This window comes from Cantharellus anzutake (genome assembly GCF_015039405.1).
Source record: "Cantharellus anzutake strain C23 chromosome Unknown EI90scaffold_166, whole genome shotgun sequence".
In the NCBI taxonomy this organism is placed as follows: Eukaryota; Fungi; Basidiomycota; class Agaricomycetes; order Cantharellales; family Hydnaceae; genus Cantharellus; species Cantharellus anzutake.
In genome coordinates this window covers 40,933-56,364 of record NW_024067116.1, presented here as the reverse complement: position 1 = coordinate 56,364, position 15,432 = coordinate 40,933, and the positions used below count along the sequence as shown (strand labels likewise).

The following is a 15,432-nucleotide window of genomic DNA, read 5'->3' as shown; positions in this document are numbered from 1 at the left end:
AGGGGACTAGCCTCAGCCTTCACAGGGAATAAGCTGAGAAGAAGGGTAAGCTTCTCAGCCCCCTGTGAGGCTGACACAAAAGGACCCTAGGAACTATACAGTTCCTGCTTGCTGCCGACTTTCCATAATGGGTTTGCGTGTGTGCATCATTGTGTGAAACAGTGGGGGAAGGATAGGGGGAATGGGGAAATGTGGGGAGAGGGTGGTTAGGGAAAGGGTGAGGGTGTCTGAGGGTGAGTGGGGTCAAGGGCTGTGCCCTGACAACCATGAACTGAATCAGGATGAACCAGAACCATGGTTCAGTTTGGGTTCTCTATGATGTTGGAATTTTGTGAACCAGGTTCAAACCAAACCAAACCACCGAACTGTTTCATAAATCAGGTGTTGACCTGACCCCATCACATCATAACTGGATGCATTTCAGAGAGGAAAATGTATTCCTCTCCCACATCTTGTATGCATATATAATGAAGTAGACTAGTTTCAGTCAACAGAGAGAACGGGGATGTCTGAGAAAAAACAAATAGAATATTTACTCTCATAAATGTCTTTACTGTCTTGCCTCCATGCTCTGGACTTCGCTGGTACTTGGATACACTGGTATGACTTCTTCCTGTGATGGTAGTGACACTGGATGGCATACCGACCTGAATAATCCCATGCTTGGCCCTGATGGGAATCTGTGTGATGCTGCCAAACAGCCAGGTCAATTTGTGTACAGTCCATCAGACAAAGTACCATGCATCTCCAGTCCACAAGGAGATATTATCAATAGCAACTTACCAGGATTTCTGCAAGGGACTCAGGATACTGGGAGACCAAAGCACACTGTGAAGCTGGTGACATGAGAAAATCCTCTTGATGTCTTTCAGCGACAAAAACTTGCTGCAAAAACAAGGGCTGGCACTTCAGCAAATTCCAATCAACCAGGTAGCAGTGGAAATGCATCCCAAGCAACACTGCAATCATTATCCAAGTTTGGTCTCAATCTGAATAACAAGAAACTGTCGGCCTACCATGGTAACACCAGAAAGAGATGGAAAAATGTTTTGTCCCATGCACTGTCAACCACTGAGTCTGATGCCGATGTCTCCAACAGTCAGACTGAGCCTCACAACATTCCCTGGAAGCATAGGAAGCAACACAGGAAAGGCCAAGCCCACAAGAGAGCCCAAGCTCATGTCAAGGAAGCAGACAGCATGAGGTCTCAGAATAAAAATGCAGACGATGAAGCTCAGAGCAAAGGAAGTGAGGGAGATGACAAAGTCAATGATGCTCCAGGTGCTAAGGAAAGCACAGATGTATTCAGAGAGCAGGATACACTTGTTGCACAGGTGTTTCTTGAGTCCAAGAAAATGCATGGACTGTGTGATTTATCATCAGTATTTACTGACTTGGTGGAGATTGAAGGGAAAACTGTCCATGTCTGCCAAGTGTGCCAGTAAGTGTGAATAAATCATCCTTAAAGCAAATACTAACGCTGTTAGAGACCAGAAGTGAGACGAAGGAGTTGTCTCCATGGTGGGGGGCTTCGGCCTCAGTGACTCAGACCAGGAGTGTTACAGATACAGAGTCTCCAACGTCCATATCCATCGCATAGTCAAAGACTTCCCCTCTCTCTCCCTTTCGCCCTCTATCCTGATACCCTACCCTCCTTACTTGTTCTACTCCTTTTCCCCCCTCGTGCAAAGCTTTCCCCATTGGGGTTTTGGTGCTGGCCGAGGTTACTTGTGTTTTGCGGGATTTCCCACGACCCTTCCATTTGTAGATAGTCACATGTCTTGTACAGAAACCACCAAAGGCAGTTCCTGCTAACTACAACTACTCTCTACAACTGTCTTGTGTGCCATCCCTTGTAACAACCCCTTCTTGTGACTCAACTGAACCTGTGTGACTGTACAACCTGCAACATGTCCTATAAGTCTGGTTATGTCGAGTCCTCCAGTGGTCCTCACCAATGAGAACTTGAAGTCATGAGTCAAAGACTCTCGACTTGTATATCATCCTATGGAACCTGTATCCTATGGGTCTTCATCACTCAGCTCTCCCCCCAGTGCTCGATGGACAACATCATATCACAATCTTAGAGATCGTGAATACTCTGAGGCCCACATTCCCATGATGCTGGTACGCTCGCTATGCGAGTGCCAAGTAGCCATCCATCCATTGTCTGTTCCCTCCCTCATCAGTCATCATATTCCCTTGCCAACGGTACGTTCCCTTTGGGAATGCCAAGTCACCGAAGGCCCCGCTAGTCAGTCCTCATTGTACGCTCATGATATCAATCCACTACTGGTATGTTCACGCTGCAAATGCCAAGTAACCGATGGCAACTATACAAAGTTCTCACCCACCTTGCAAGTTGCAACTGCGCACATGGTATGCTCCATTGAGGAGCACCAAGTACCCGTGGCTGACCCATCCATCCCGACGTTGTAGGAGGGCACAGCAAGTACCACACAAACAAGGCCAGAACCACGTTTTTCGAGGCTCCAACGAGCACCCTCAAGTCTCCGACACATTCACAATGCCCACGGGACATTTCCACATTTTTTTTCAATTTTTTTCCAGCTTTTTTCTCAAGACCCATATTGCTACTTCCCCAAAATTCACGGATATCCACCATTTCCCCCATATCTCCCCCAAATCTCTACCAATTCACACGATTTTGAGCTCGATGGACAGCGACGGATCAGGAGAAGAGGATAGAATGACGGGACGGGAGTTAGGACGACGGATATGCGGTAGAGAAGCGAGGTTGATGGTTGATATTGACCTTATGGGCCTCAATTATTGATTTTATTGTTACCTTGTGGACATTTTTTTTGCCTTATTGTTTCTTAGCCGAGTTCTCAACATTCTTCCTGTTTCCATTGCCACCATCCATCGGCTATTTTCCTTGTTTTTTGTTCTGATTTCTCTTTTTTTCTATATATACACCCAGTTTGTGTTGTACTTACAGTTGTTGGACCCCTCTTCTGTGCTACAAAGAATGTGGTGTTGAGCGATCCCTCCATACGTTAAAGAAGCCTCCTGACGACTGTCCAAGAAGGACCAGGAGTGAGTACATGATTAGTGAGATTTTATTGATTATTTTCTAGCACCCAGACCACGGCACAGTATCGGCACTGTCGCCACCCATCCTTTCCCTTTCTTCCAACCCGACTCAGACACTACCCCCAGGTCCCTACTCTTTTGCCTGGTTACAACGTCTCTGACTACCTACCATCAATTCCTTAATAGCTCACTACATCACAAACCACAATCAATGGGAATTCGATCGTCCACTCCCATGCAAGACTGGGAACACTCATCGATTACATATCCCATTATGGTACAGACTAGTTACAATGATCGTCATCCCTCTATAAGAATGGATTGAGGAAAGGGGAGTTCTCCCCATCCTCATAACATTGGTGCCCCAACCCCGGTGCGAGAAACTCACACCATGCCACCAAAGATGGTGTCCCTGTTGGGAGACGAACCAGTCACTCCAGTCCAAGTGACACACGAATTGTATCCTCCTTCCCGCCCCACAAGGATCAGCCAGTCGGATCGTAGATCCAACTCAAGAGATACCTTGCCAGTAGGCAAAGATGTGCATTCCTCGCCTGGCGCATTCCTAAGACAACAAGCTCTCAGGCAAGTCATCGAAGCTCTTGGAGAGTTTGAAGGTGGAATTTTTGAGGATTCGAATAACTACATGAAATGTATACGAAATTGGCGTCGTTGCAAGAGGGCTAGCGGCTCTCTATGCCGACTAAGCTCGTGGGGCCAAACTCTCCAAAACCTCTACTCTCTCTCTAAACTTCGCTCGACTCTCGATCCTTAAACTCCGTGTGGGTTCTCCGGGATTCCGCAAGGTCCGGGCTCAACTAATCTACTACCCACTCGTTGTGGGCTAGACAGTTGCCCTTATTCCTACTGTTGGATTCCACTCACTCACACCCTCTCTAGCGCGTCCTAGCACCTTAGAGAAAAATGGGGGAGGGGAGAACTTCTATTCCAAAATCCGGTATGTACAGGATATAAGGAACAATTATTTTTAGAACTAATAGATGGGAAATATTGGTACCATATGGCACCTGGGTACCTTATTAGGCGAAATAATAAAAAAGGGTAACAGTAACAATAAAAGAATATCAATCAATAACCGAAATGATGGTGAAATATGAAAATATAAGAAAATACGCGATTTCTCAATGGATTTGCGGAATTATGAGCCGAAATTGGAAATGTAGCCGGAGATAACTCTCACACAGCCGATAAACATTTTTACCAATTTATTAGACGCCGTGGGAACGAGTGAGGCTGGAATTCTGGGTTGCCGCTTGAGATTCCCACGCCCGCACATGCCCGTGCCTAACTTGCCCAACATGGAACTCCGTCAAATCTCCTCCGATTGGGACGTTCTTGGTATCGTCAGAATCGTACGAATTAGGACTATTTTTAGATGTCGAATTTGTATCGGGTTGTTGTGTGAATGGAAGTGGTTTTATAGTCGTGAAATCGGGTATCCGAGCCGGCTCTGCGCGTGGGCGATTATCCCGCCTACATCGTCTCACTCCTGCTGATCTTGAGAAAGAGCCTGTTGGAGCCGGTCTCGAAGGAGAGCCTTTGAGATATTGACTAGGGACTGTTTGGCGGGTCGAGCTAACTGACCTGCTCATGAAAATTACCGAGTTCACCCAGCTAGCCACCAAAGCCAACTTAGCCACAGGTGATTTGTAGTGGATCCCTGAGGCGACCTTGCCCTGATATTCACCAGAAGAGGATGGCCACCGCCCAAGGAGTTCAGCATTGCATGGAACTTCCTAGACCAGCATTTCAACTCCTTTGAAAAACATTTCGACACCATCAAGAAAGTTGCTCATCCTTCATGGGAGTTTGACAAGTTGCACATGAGTGGACTCAGGTTGGCGAATGTCTTGCCTGCCAAGTTTATGGATCCTGGGCAAGTCGAGGAGGCATGGTCGACTGAAATGCAACCCACTCGTCAACCTGAAGCTCTCCCATCGGGATGGACCACATTTGAGGATCTCATATCTCCTGCTGAAGAGACCACTTTTGTTCATAAACGCACTCAACCATCCAGGGCCTTCCCGGTGTCTAGACCTAGTATTAATGTCGCTGCAGGGATGCTACCCAGAGATGAACCCTCAACGCCGTTCGTTACAATTCATTGAGAGACCAATGCTTTCGAGAACCCCAAGGAGAACATGGGTTACACGGAATTTGTGAGAGGCTTGAAGGTCGCTCCTTCAACAGGAACAAAGGGATGATGGAAGCGGAGCAGTACTGAAGGTCATAGGGCAGAGCCTGTGGTACATCCAAAAGGAGGTAGGGAGGGCAAAGCCCAGAGGGGCAGGAGGGTGAGGTGAAGTGGGGATGATGACTAACTGGCTAGAATGGGAAGAAGCAGCAGTCCAAATAAGGATGAGGGGAAAACGTGAAAGATACATTACAAGCGGCAAAAGTGCTGAAGATGATCTGTGGAGCTTGGAGCTTATGGAGCTTATGGAGCTTACGGAGGTGGGGTTGAAAGTCCGAGGAATATTGGCAATGGTGTTTATGTAGTATGAGGTCACCAATGCAATGGACTTAAGCTGAGGTGGAGTCAAAGTCCGAGGTTGGAACTATGATGGGTTCTTGGAGCAAAGGTACAAGCGATGTCTGAGTATGGGGTACGGGACAATGGCAGAACGTCGTAACTTGGCAGAGGGTCAGTGGAAGAGGGTCAGAGGGAAGAGAGAGGAGAGAGGAAAGGGGAGAGGAGTGGAGGAGAGGAAAGGTGTCAGGTCCGAAGGTGAGTATCGGAGCGGATGGGAGAAGGGTAGGAGAGTGATGGAAGGGTGGAGGTGTCATGAGGAGTAAGAGGAGGAGTGAGAGGAGGAGTGGGAGGAGGGTGGTGAGAGGAGTGGTGTTCGGCCTGGGGTGAGTATCAGAGTGGACAGAGATAGGGCAGGAGAAGGATGGAAGGGTAAAGGTGGCATGAGGGGTGAGAGGAGGTGTGGTGTCAGGTCCGAAGGTGAATATCGGAATGGACGGTGTAGGAGAAATAATATTCAAAGAATAAAACAATGATCTATCAGAATAGTCAACGAACAGGTGACAAGTTCAGACGTTTAACAGATCTCATGATCTTTATGAGACTGGACAGACATTAGAAGATCATTATAAAATATCTACACCCATGTAGTATGAGATTTAATCTACTACAATCATGCCTAGAACTTGACATAGGTGTAATATTCAAAGAATATATCCCTACAACAAGAAAATAGCACATAGACGGCAGAATAAGAAGGAACATTGGGAAAGAAATGTAAATATCTCGGGAACCAGTAAACCTTGGACTGTAATCTTTTTACCATCTGGAAGGACTGTTTCTTAACTTTATCCACGGTTTTGTTTCATTCTAAAAGCTTCAAAACTGACGGAGATATCGCTCAAACGGTGAAACACCTTATAATTCATATATATTTATTTGCTAATTCTTACAAAAGGTAATGTGACTCAAGGGAAATATATTGGCGCCCGGAAGTCTGGCGGACCGAATACCATATGATAGAGTATTCCCCGGCGCGGGCGGACAGTTTTTGATCGCATCAGAAGAGGAGAAAATGCTAAAAAACCGGATCTTGTATATTTTCCCATGTTTCATCAAAACTTTTTTATTTTAAGCCCAAATAAATCGGAACAAAGGAATGATTGATGATCTGGATCTCGGATCATAAGCATGAAGTGATTCAGAAGTCCGCGGATCACTTAATTAATTGGGAAGGCTCTAGAACATTAGTAATGATGTGGCTTCACAAAAAGGGGTCAATTAGAGAACAGTCTAGAAAGTTCCTTTATAGCCGAGTCATTTCTAAAGATAACCGTTCGTAATTAAGGCGGTGTAGAGCATAGCTTCAGCGCTACAAGATCCCGCTGAGATCGGCCCAAAAGACAAAGAAATGAATTACTTATTGCTGAGTCATGTCCTAAGTCCATTATTAAGCTTACACAGCCCAACCCCCTATATCATTCTAGAGCTATCTATAATACAAATGTAGCACATGTAACTAGTGCGAGGCGTGGGAGTAGAGAGGCCTCTGAAAAGCATAAAAGGCCACCGCTTCTGCCCCCTCTCAAACCTCAGGTAGAAATAAAAGTTTAATTCTCCTCACCAGTGGTTGGTTCGTTTGCTCCAAAAGATAAAAGCAAATATTAGTTGTTAGCTAATATAAAACTAACACGTCACTCTAAGCGTGAGTTAGGGTCAGTTAGACACAGCTGAACAAAAGTGTCATAGTGAGAATTAGTGAGAATTTGGTGGAGGGACTTCTTAATTGAATAATCTCTCAGCAATACTTGGTTATCACACCACAGGAGAAAAGTGAGTGATCCTGAACCTGCTAGATAACTAGCACGCACTCTAAGCGATAGAAAGAGCAGTTTGGTCACTCCTGTATTGAGTAACATTTATTGCGGAATTATTTTATTAGCAGTTTTCCTTCAGTAAATTATCAGGAAAATCACATCCTACTGAAAAGTGGTAAATATAGGTGTAATATTGACTAGAAATCATAGTAAAGTCAATATAGAATTTTATCCGTAGACGATCTATACATCAGGTGAGATCGTTGGGGGGTGTTTATTGTTGTTTAGACAGTGAACAATCATATATTTGGCAACCAAAACACGGTCAGTACGCAAATCAGCACAAACTCTAATATCGTTATTGGACGTAGGAAACTGGTTACATAAGGTGATCCAGCTCCGCTCCTTCAACGGCTGTAGGGTAGGACTCCGGGTGTGGTGAAGATGGGGGTCCAGGAGTCAGATCGGGATCAGGTATGTATGGATATGACAGAATGTATTATTATTAAGGTGAAAAGCTAAACTAGGTCAAACTACTTGCCTGAAGCAGGAATGAGAAGAAGGCTGCTTCTTCAGTCCTGCTTTGGCTAAGTTTATATACATATGACAGTGGGTCATGTGGAGGTGCCACATCAGCCTCAGACAATCATGGGTGACTCCGTGGTCGATCCCAGGTGTCAGAGAAGAGAAACACACAAGTAAGAATGTGCAGCATGTCCGGCATTGCAGTACCCATGCAGGGTGCTCAGCATTGGGCATGTCCATGCTACAGATGTGGAAAAGAGAGAAGTCATCCATATAAGGATAGAAAGGAAGAAGAGAAGGGAGAGAAAGAAAGAAAGGAGGAAGAAGAAAAAGGAAGAAAGAGGTTGGAGAGGGGTGTGGCATGGCATGCCTGTGAGGGCTTGGTCCTTGATCGGGGACAGCCTGGCCTCAGGCCTAGGTGTGTGCGATGTTCCAGGTGGCTGGGTGCTAGACCCTGTCCTCAGCTCCTCAAACTCACTGAAGGGACTAAGTGGGGATTGAGTTGTCATGTATTACAGAGGGTAACTACAACTTGCCTAAGGCAAAGAGCTACTGTGGGTCAGAAAGTGTATAAGATAAAAGGCAAGTAAGATACACTTGCCTACTGTGGGTAAGAAAGTGAGAAGAAGGTTAACTTCTCAGTTTCCCACAGTGGCCCAATATGGCAAAAACTTCCGGGGATACCTGGAAGTCACATGAGAAGTGGGAACCAGGCCCGGAGCATGCGGCGTGTGGAGCATGCAGGGTGGAGCATGCATGCAGGTCCGGGCATGGGTCCGGATGCAGGTCTGGGTCCGGGCTAGTCAGGGTGTGTGCCCTGACACTAAGTGGGGATTGAGTTGAGAAGAAGGGTAAGTTTCCCTATTCCCTGCTTGGCTGCTATAAAAGGGAAGTGTACTGTACAGTTCATAATGTGACTCTGGGTAGAAGCCGAGCATGTTCCCGCAATTTGGAAAAGGTGTCACATGGGTTAAGGCGAGTTGCTCGCCTTGACCCACGTGATTTTTCCCGCAGGCTCACATGCGGGCTGTAGTTGTGAGAGATATGTAGGGAAAGGGAGGTCAGGGAAGTGGGGGAAGTCAGGGAGGGTGGTTCTGGGGTGTGGTTGGGTGCCCTGACAGCAGGGTCAGGGGCCGATCCCTGACAGACAAGAAATGGCTGTGCATAGCAGCAGTCCCATCACAGGGTGAGCATCCCCAACCACTTAGTCTGAAGTGGGAAAGTGAGAAGAAGGCTGCTTCTTCTGTTCCCACCCCAGGTGCTGTTATATACATGCAGCTGTGGTCATGTGGAAGGAGCCACATCATCTCCACACACAACTGCACCTCTCCAGGTGTCCCTGTGAGAGATCCTGGGGGTGGCCACTGTGGGCAGGATGTATGTATGTGGCAGGCATGGTGATGGAGGCAGTGGCATGAGGGTGTAGTGGTACAGGAGGGGTGCACAGTGCTCCTGGGTATGCAGGTGCACTGGCAGTACATAGAGAAGGGAAAGTCAACCATAGAACACAGAGAGAGAGAGAGAGAGAGAGAAAGAAGAGGAAGGAAGAGAAGGAAGGGAGAGAGGTGAGTGGGGGTAACAGTGGGAGAAGCGGAGTAGGGTGGTGCAGGGTGCAGTGATGTCATATCCATACAATCCTGACCTCCACTCCAGGCTCCCAGAACTCCAAAATGAACTCTGGAGCCCCACTTCCCTTCCGTCACCTCCTTGCTGACTCCCAAGAGGTTATCCCACCTCCGGCTCTGACACCACCTTCAGTCTGACTCCAGAACATTCCAGGTCCAACCTCAACCTTGACACCTTCCAGATGAGCACGCAACACCTATGCTCCCAACTCCAGACCCTCTGCTCCAGAATCCCCTTTGCATTGAAAGAGGGCTTGCAGCTCTCTATGCTGACACAGCTCGTGGGGGACAACTCTCCCTAAACTCCTACTTTCTCTCTTGACTTCACTTAACTTGATCCCTAACTCCGCAGTGGGTTCTCTGGGATTCCGCAAGGTCCAGGCTCAACTAGTCTACTACCCACTTGTTGTGGGCTAGACAGTTGCCCTTATTCCTACTGTTGGATTCCACTCACACACCCACTCTAGTGCATCCTAGCACCTTAGAGAATTTTGGGGGAGGGGAGAACTTCTTTTCCAAAATCCAGTATGTACAGGATTATAAGAAATAATTATTTTTAGAAAGAATAGATGGGGAATATTGGTACCATATGGCACCTGGGTACCTTATTAGGCAAAATAATAAAAGTAACAATAAAAGAATATCAATCAATAACTGAAATGATGGCAAAATATGAAAATATATGAAAATAAGCGATATCTCAACAGATTTATGGAATTAAGAGCCAAAATTGGAAATGAAGCCGGAGATAACTCTCACGCAGCCAATGAGCATTTTTACCAATTTATTAGATGCTGTGGGAACAAGTGAGGCTGGAATTCTGGGTTGCCACTTGAGATTCCCATGCCTGCACATGCCCATGACTAACTTGCCCAACATAGAACTCCATCAATTCTCCACCGATTGGGATGTTCTTAATATCTCCAGAATCGTAGGAATTAGCACTATTTTTAGGTACAAAATTCGTATGGCATTGTTGCATGAATGGAAGGGGTTTTCTAAATGGTGGAAGCGGGTATCCAAGCTGGCTCTGCACATGGGCGATTATCCCACCTACAGCGTCTCTGTCTCCGGAACCTCCAGTCTTAGCTCCAACCTCAGACTTTGACCCCACCTCCACTGATACCCATTGTATTGGTTAGCCAATTCCATTTAATTACCCTTGCCAATATTCTGGAGTTTAACTTCCAAGTTCGGACTTTCTGAACTTACTTCAGACCTTGCAACTATTGCATTGCCCTATTCATTTCCACTATTCTCCCTCACTCCTATTTGGGCTGCTGCTTCCTTTCTATTCAGTCAGCTAGCCATTCCCCACTCCCAACCTCCTTCCTTCCTCCTTGGGCCTTGGCCTTTCACTCCTCCATTGGGAAACACCATTGAGTCAAACCCTTGACCCTCAGTGCTGTTCCTCCTTCCAGCTCCCTTTGTCTCCTTTCATCCTACCCTTGTTCCTTTTGATTCCGGACCCCTCCTTATGTACAATGTACCTAGTAACTTGTAACCTCAGTCCAAAATCGACTTGATTCCCCCCTAAGAGACTTCCCCTCTGCTAGATCCGAAATTAGGGACCCCCAGGACAACCAGCAATGGCACAGCGCTCCACATGAGTTGCTGAGGCCAAGGTCCTTCCATGCTAAGTCTCCGATTCCACTCCGGAGTCATCCGAATCCGCCATATCTAACAGGTGAAGGGGTCAGGTGGTGTGTGCCCTGCCACCAGGGACCATTCTCCTGCATCAGGCCTGCCAGTATGCATGCCTGTTCCACACCCTGTAAGGTCTCTAGCGCTGGGTGCTATACCTTGACCCCCTTGACCCCAGTTGTGTCCCTGACAGGATCCCTTTGTTCTCTTGTCTCCTGTTTCCCCTTATATATAGACTATGTACATAATTGTTTGTACCCCAGTCTAAAATTGCAACCAGAAGTCTGACTTGAATCCCCACTTGATTCACCCCCTCAAGACTTACCTTGTCATCCCTGAAATAAGGACCCTCTTGGACAAACAGTAGTGGTGCAGCACTCCCTTCTGAGTCACTGAGGCCAAGGTCCTCATGCATCAAGTCTTTGTTCCACTTCTGGAACCATCTGAATCTGCTGTTTCTAACAATAGAGATATAAGCAAGATGATGCAGTAACCCATGTAATTTCAATGTCAGAAATTTACATGATTGTGCCATGGCAAGTGAGACTGCAGAGTAAGTAATTATAGGCATACAGAGTTATCATAGGTGGTTGAGTGCAGGCAGATGTGCTTTTCAGTGTCCAGAAAATAGTGGCAAACTAAACCATATGGCATAGTAGTTGTTGGGCAAGTTTATATACTATCAAGCTTATCAAAGGCAGGTGAAATATTGAGAATGGAGACTTTTCCAGATTCAGTTCCAAAAGCTGTAAGACTTCCATGGGAAACAAGAGTGGTTAGAATATTAAGGGGTATAGCAAAAATATAAGTAGAGCCAATGCAAAGCCATTGCCCTTCCATCATGTTAAGTATGCCAAAAGCCTCAGGAGTCACCAAACATGGGTGGCTCTCATGTGTTCTGAGGTGATTCCCAGTGTGGGGGTCCCACAGCCTGATGGTATGATCATCTGATGATGATGCCAAGAGTAATCCATCTGGAGAGAAGGCCACAGATGTCACCCAATCAGAATGGTCCTCAAGTGTCTTGAGGTGGCTCCCAGTGTGAGGGTCCCACAGCCTGATGGTTTCATCATGTGATGCTGATGCCAGGAGCAATCCATCTGGAGAGAAGGCCACAGATGTCACCCAACTAGAATGGCCCTCAAGTGTCTTGAGGTGGCTCCTAGTGTGAGGATCCCACAGCCTAATGGTATGATCACATGACACTGATGCCAGGAGCAATCCATCTGGAGAGAAGGCCACAGATCTCACCCAATCAGAATGGCCCTCAAGTGTCTTGTGGTGGCTCCCAGTGTGAGGATCCCACAGCCTGATGGTATGATCATCTGATGCTGATGCTAGGAGCAATCCATCTGGAGAGAAGGCCACAGATATCACCCGATTAGAATGGTCCTCAAGTGTCTTGAGGTGGCTCCCAGTGTGAGGATCCCACAGCCTAATGGTATGATCATCTGATGCTGATGCCAGGACCAATCCATCTGGAGAGAAGGCCACAGCTCTCACCCAATCAGAATGACCCTCAAGCATCTTGAGGTGGTTCCCAGCATGAGGGTCCCACAGCCTGATGGTTTCATCTTGTGATGCTGATGCCAGGAGCAATCCATCTGGAGAGAAGGCCACAGATGTCACCCAACTAGAATGGCCCTCAGGTGTCTTGAGGTGGCTCCCAGCATGAGGGTCCCACAGCCTGATTGTACAATCATGTGATGCTGATGCCAGGAGCAATCCATCTGGAGAGAAGGCCACAGATGTCACCCAATTAGAATGGCCCTCAAGTGTCTTGAGGTGGCTCCCAGCATGAGGGTCCCACAGCCTGATGGTACAATCATGTGATGCTGATACCAGGAGCAATCCATCTGGAGAGACAGCTACAGATGTCACCCAATTAGAATGGCCCCCAAGTGTCTTGAGGTGGCTCCCAGCATGAGGGTCCCACAGCCTGATAGTTTCATCTTGTGATGCTGATGCCAGGAGCAATCCATCTGGAGAGAATGCCACAGATGTCACCCAACTAGAATGGCCCTCAAGTGTCTTGAGGTGGCTCCCAGTGTGAGGGTCCCACAGCCTGATGGTATGATCATCAGATGCTGATGCCAGGAGCAATCCATCTGGAGAGAAGGCCACAGATGTCACCCAATTAGAATGGCCCTCAAGTGTCCTGAGGTGGCTCCCAGTGTGAGGGTCCCACAGCCTGATGGTATGATCATCAGATGCTGATGCCAGGAGCAATCCATCTGGAGAGAAGGCCACAGATCTCACCCAATCAGAATGGCCCTCAAATGTCTTGAGGTGACTCCCAGTGTGAGGATCCCACAGCCTGATGGTTTCATCATGTGATGCTGATGCCAGGAGCAATCCATCTGGGGAGAAGGCCACAGATTTCACATGATCAGAATGTCCAGTCAGAGTGGCAATGCTAGAGGGCCAATCTGAATCATGCCCATTATGCACAATTACAGTTGGATTGGGTCCTTGTTGGAAAGCTCCCAAGAGCTGGCTATTGATGGGAAGGAATGGTAAAACAGACTGGCTGATGTGTGCTGCACTAGCTTCAATGGTTGGGGCATAGGTCAAAATCATCTGGAAGGCTTCATGAAAAACAGGGGCAATGTGAGCCAGGAGACTTTTTGATCTCTAATTCAATAGTCAGTACTATGATCATCAATCAAGTAGCCTGACCACTGACCATCCAGGGAAGGATTTCCTGTATACCCCTAGCTGCATCACCCACACAACCCATCATGCTCATCATGGCAATCCACCGTAACAATAGACCCTTTCCCACATTATTCCCAAGACCAGTGAGCCTCTCCAGCATATCCCTAACCTCACCATCAACCTGCTGAACCTTTCCTAAATGGGATGTCCAAAAGCGGCATGCATACTGCACTTCTTCCCCCACTACTGAGGTAAGCTTGGCACTAAGATTCTCCACACCTGCATTGAGCGAATTCCATGGAATAATCTCATCTACTGCAGGAACAAGCTTCTCATTGAGAAGATTGAGGCAGCGAAGGGCCATCCACCTCCCATGCTTCTCCACATCAACCCTCACTTCAAGATCCTCACACCGTTCCATGATAAAATCCGGAAAAGAAGGGTGATAGATCTCCACTTTTCCCTCCAGCTCTGAGGGTAGTGGAATAATGGATTGTATGCGGGTTAGCAATGGTTTCGGATCAGGGACTGTGGCGAAAGTGCCAAGTGCTTTCATAGGCAATGGATCTTTCAGCAGAACAACAGTATGGAGAAGATGGTAAAACCGGGGACGTATATCTTGAGGGATTCCATCCACACCCGTGGACAAGACTGTTTTATAAAGGCTGTCCAGGTCAGCATAAGGACTTGCATCAATCGGATCTGCACCACCCAATACAGCGCACAGTCGACGCTCAGGATCCATAGCCTTATCATCTCCGATGAACTTGGATGCGGTAGCAGCCCAGATGAAGAGTCCGCCAGCTTTCCTTGTGAGATCCAAGACAGTTTGGGATGAAGGCCACTCATCCTGGATGATATCACTAAAATCTTCGCGAATAGACTTGAACCGGTCTTGGAGATATAGCTCAATGTCGTGAGAAACAATATTCTTATCAACTTCATGAACTACAACCTTGTCGATGTTTGCGGCCTGGTTGAGCTTGACAGTGATATGGCGCTCCGGGCGGCTTGTTATGAGTATACGGAGGCCAGGGATGCCAGTGCAGCAGTCGACAAGGTGACGGAGTATTCCTTTCGCACCGTCTGCTTCGTCTCGATTACACTCATCTAGAGCGTCAATCACTAGTAAAAGAGGTGCCGAAAGATCGACGCGTCGAAGGGGCACGAAGAAGAGGTCGGAGCATTGGGTTGCAAGGGAGGCACGGGCAAGCTTCTCATCTTTCTTCAAGGCTTCCGCAACAGCCGCGCCGAAAGCCGAAAGCTTCTTGGCGAGGTCCCGTACAATCGTCCCAAGGAAGAATTTCGCACTGGACAACCCTGCATGTTGACGGACGAAAAAGAAGCTTGACCCGAGAAGGCCAGACTCCTTGGCGTACCGCGCCATGGTGCAAGCGATGGTCGACTTGCCAATCCCGGCCAGGCCGTTCACCCAGAACACAGATTTACTTGTATCGCTGATTGGTCGGTGCAACCATTGCTTGATGTGATCAAGGATTTCGGTTCGCGTTCCGGGGAAACAGTTGGATGGGGCGCCCTGCCTGCTGGTGTCATAGCCGGCGTCAAGTGTATGAGAAAGAGTGTTAAGATGAGAATCCAAGCGAAGTTGCTACAC

At 47.5% G+C, this 15,432-nt stretch overlaps 1 protein-coding gene across 1 annotated transcript; it reads left to right on the top strand.

Annotated features, from left to right (window-relative positions):
• Positions 1 to 566: 566 nt before the first annotated feature.
• EI90DRAFT_3022627 (uncharacterized protein) lies at positions 567 to 1,445 on the top strand (the record flags this gene model as incomplete). The annotated part of the gene is made up of 2 exons (XM_039057795.1): positions 567 to 839; positions 873 to 1,445. 2 exons carry the CDS (start codon positions 567 to 569, stop codon positions 1,443 to 1,445), a joined length of 846 nt encoding a protein of 281 aa, XP_038908343.1.
• Between the last annotated feature and the right edge of the window lie 13,987 nt (positions 1,446 to 15,432).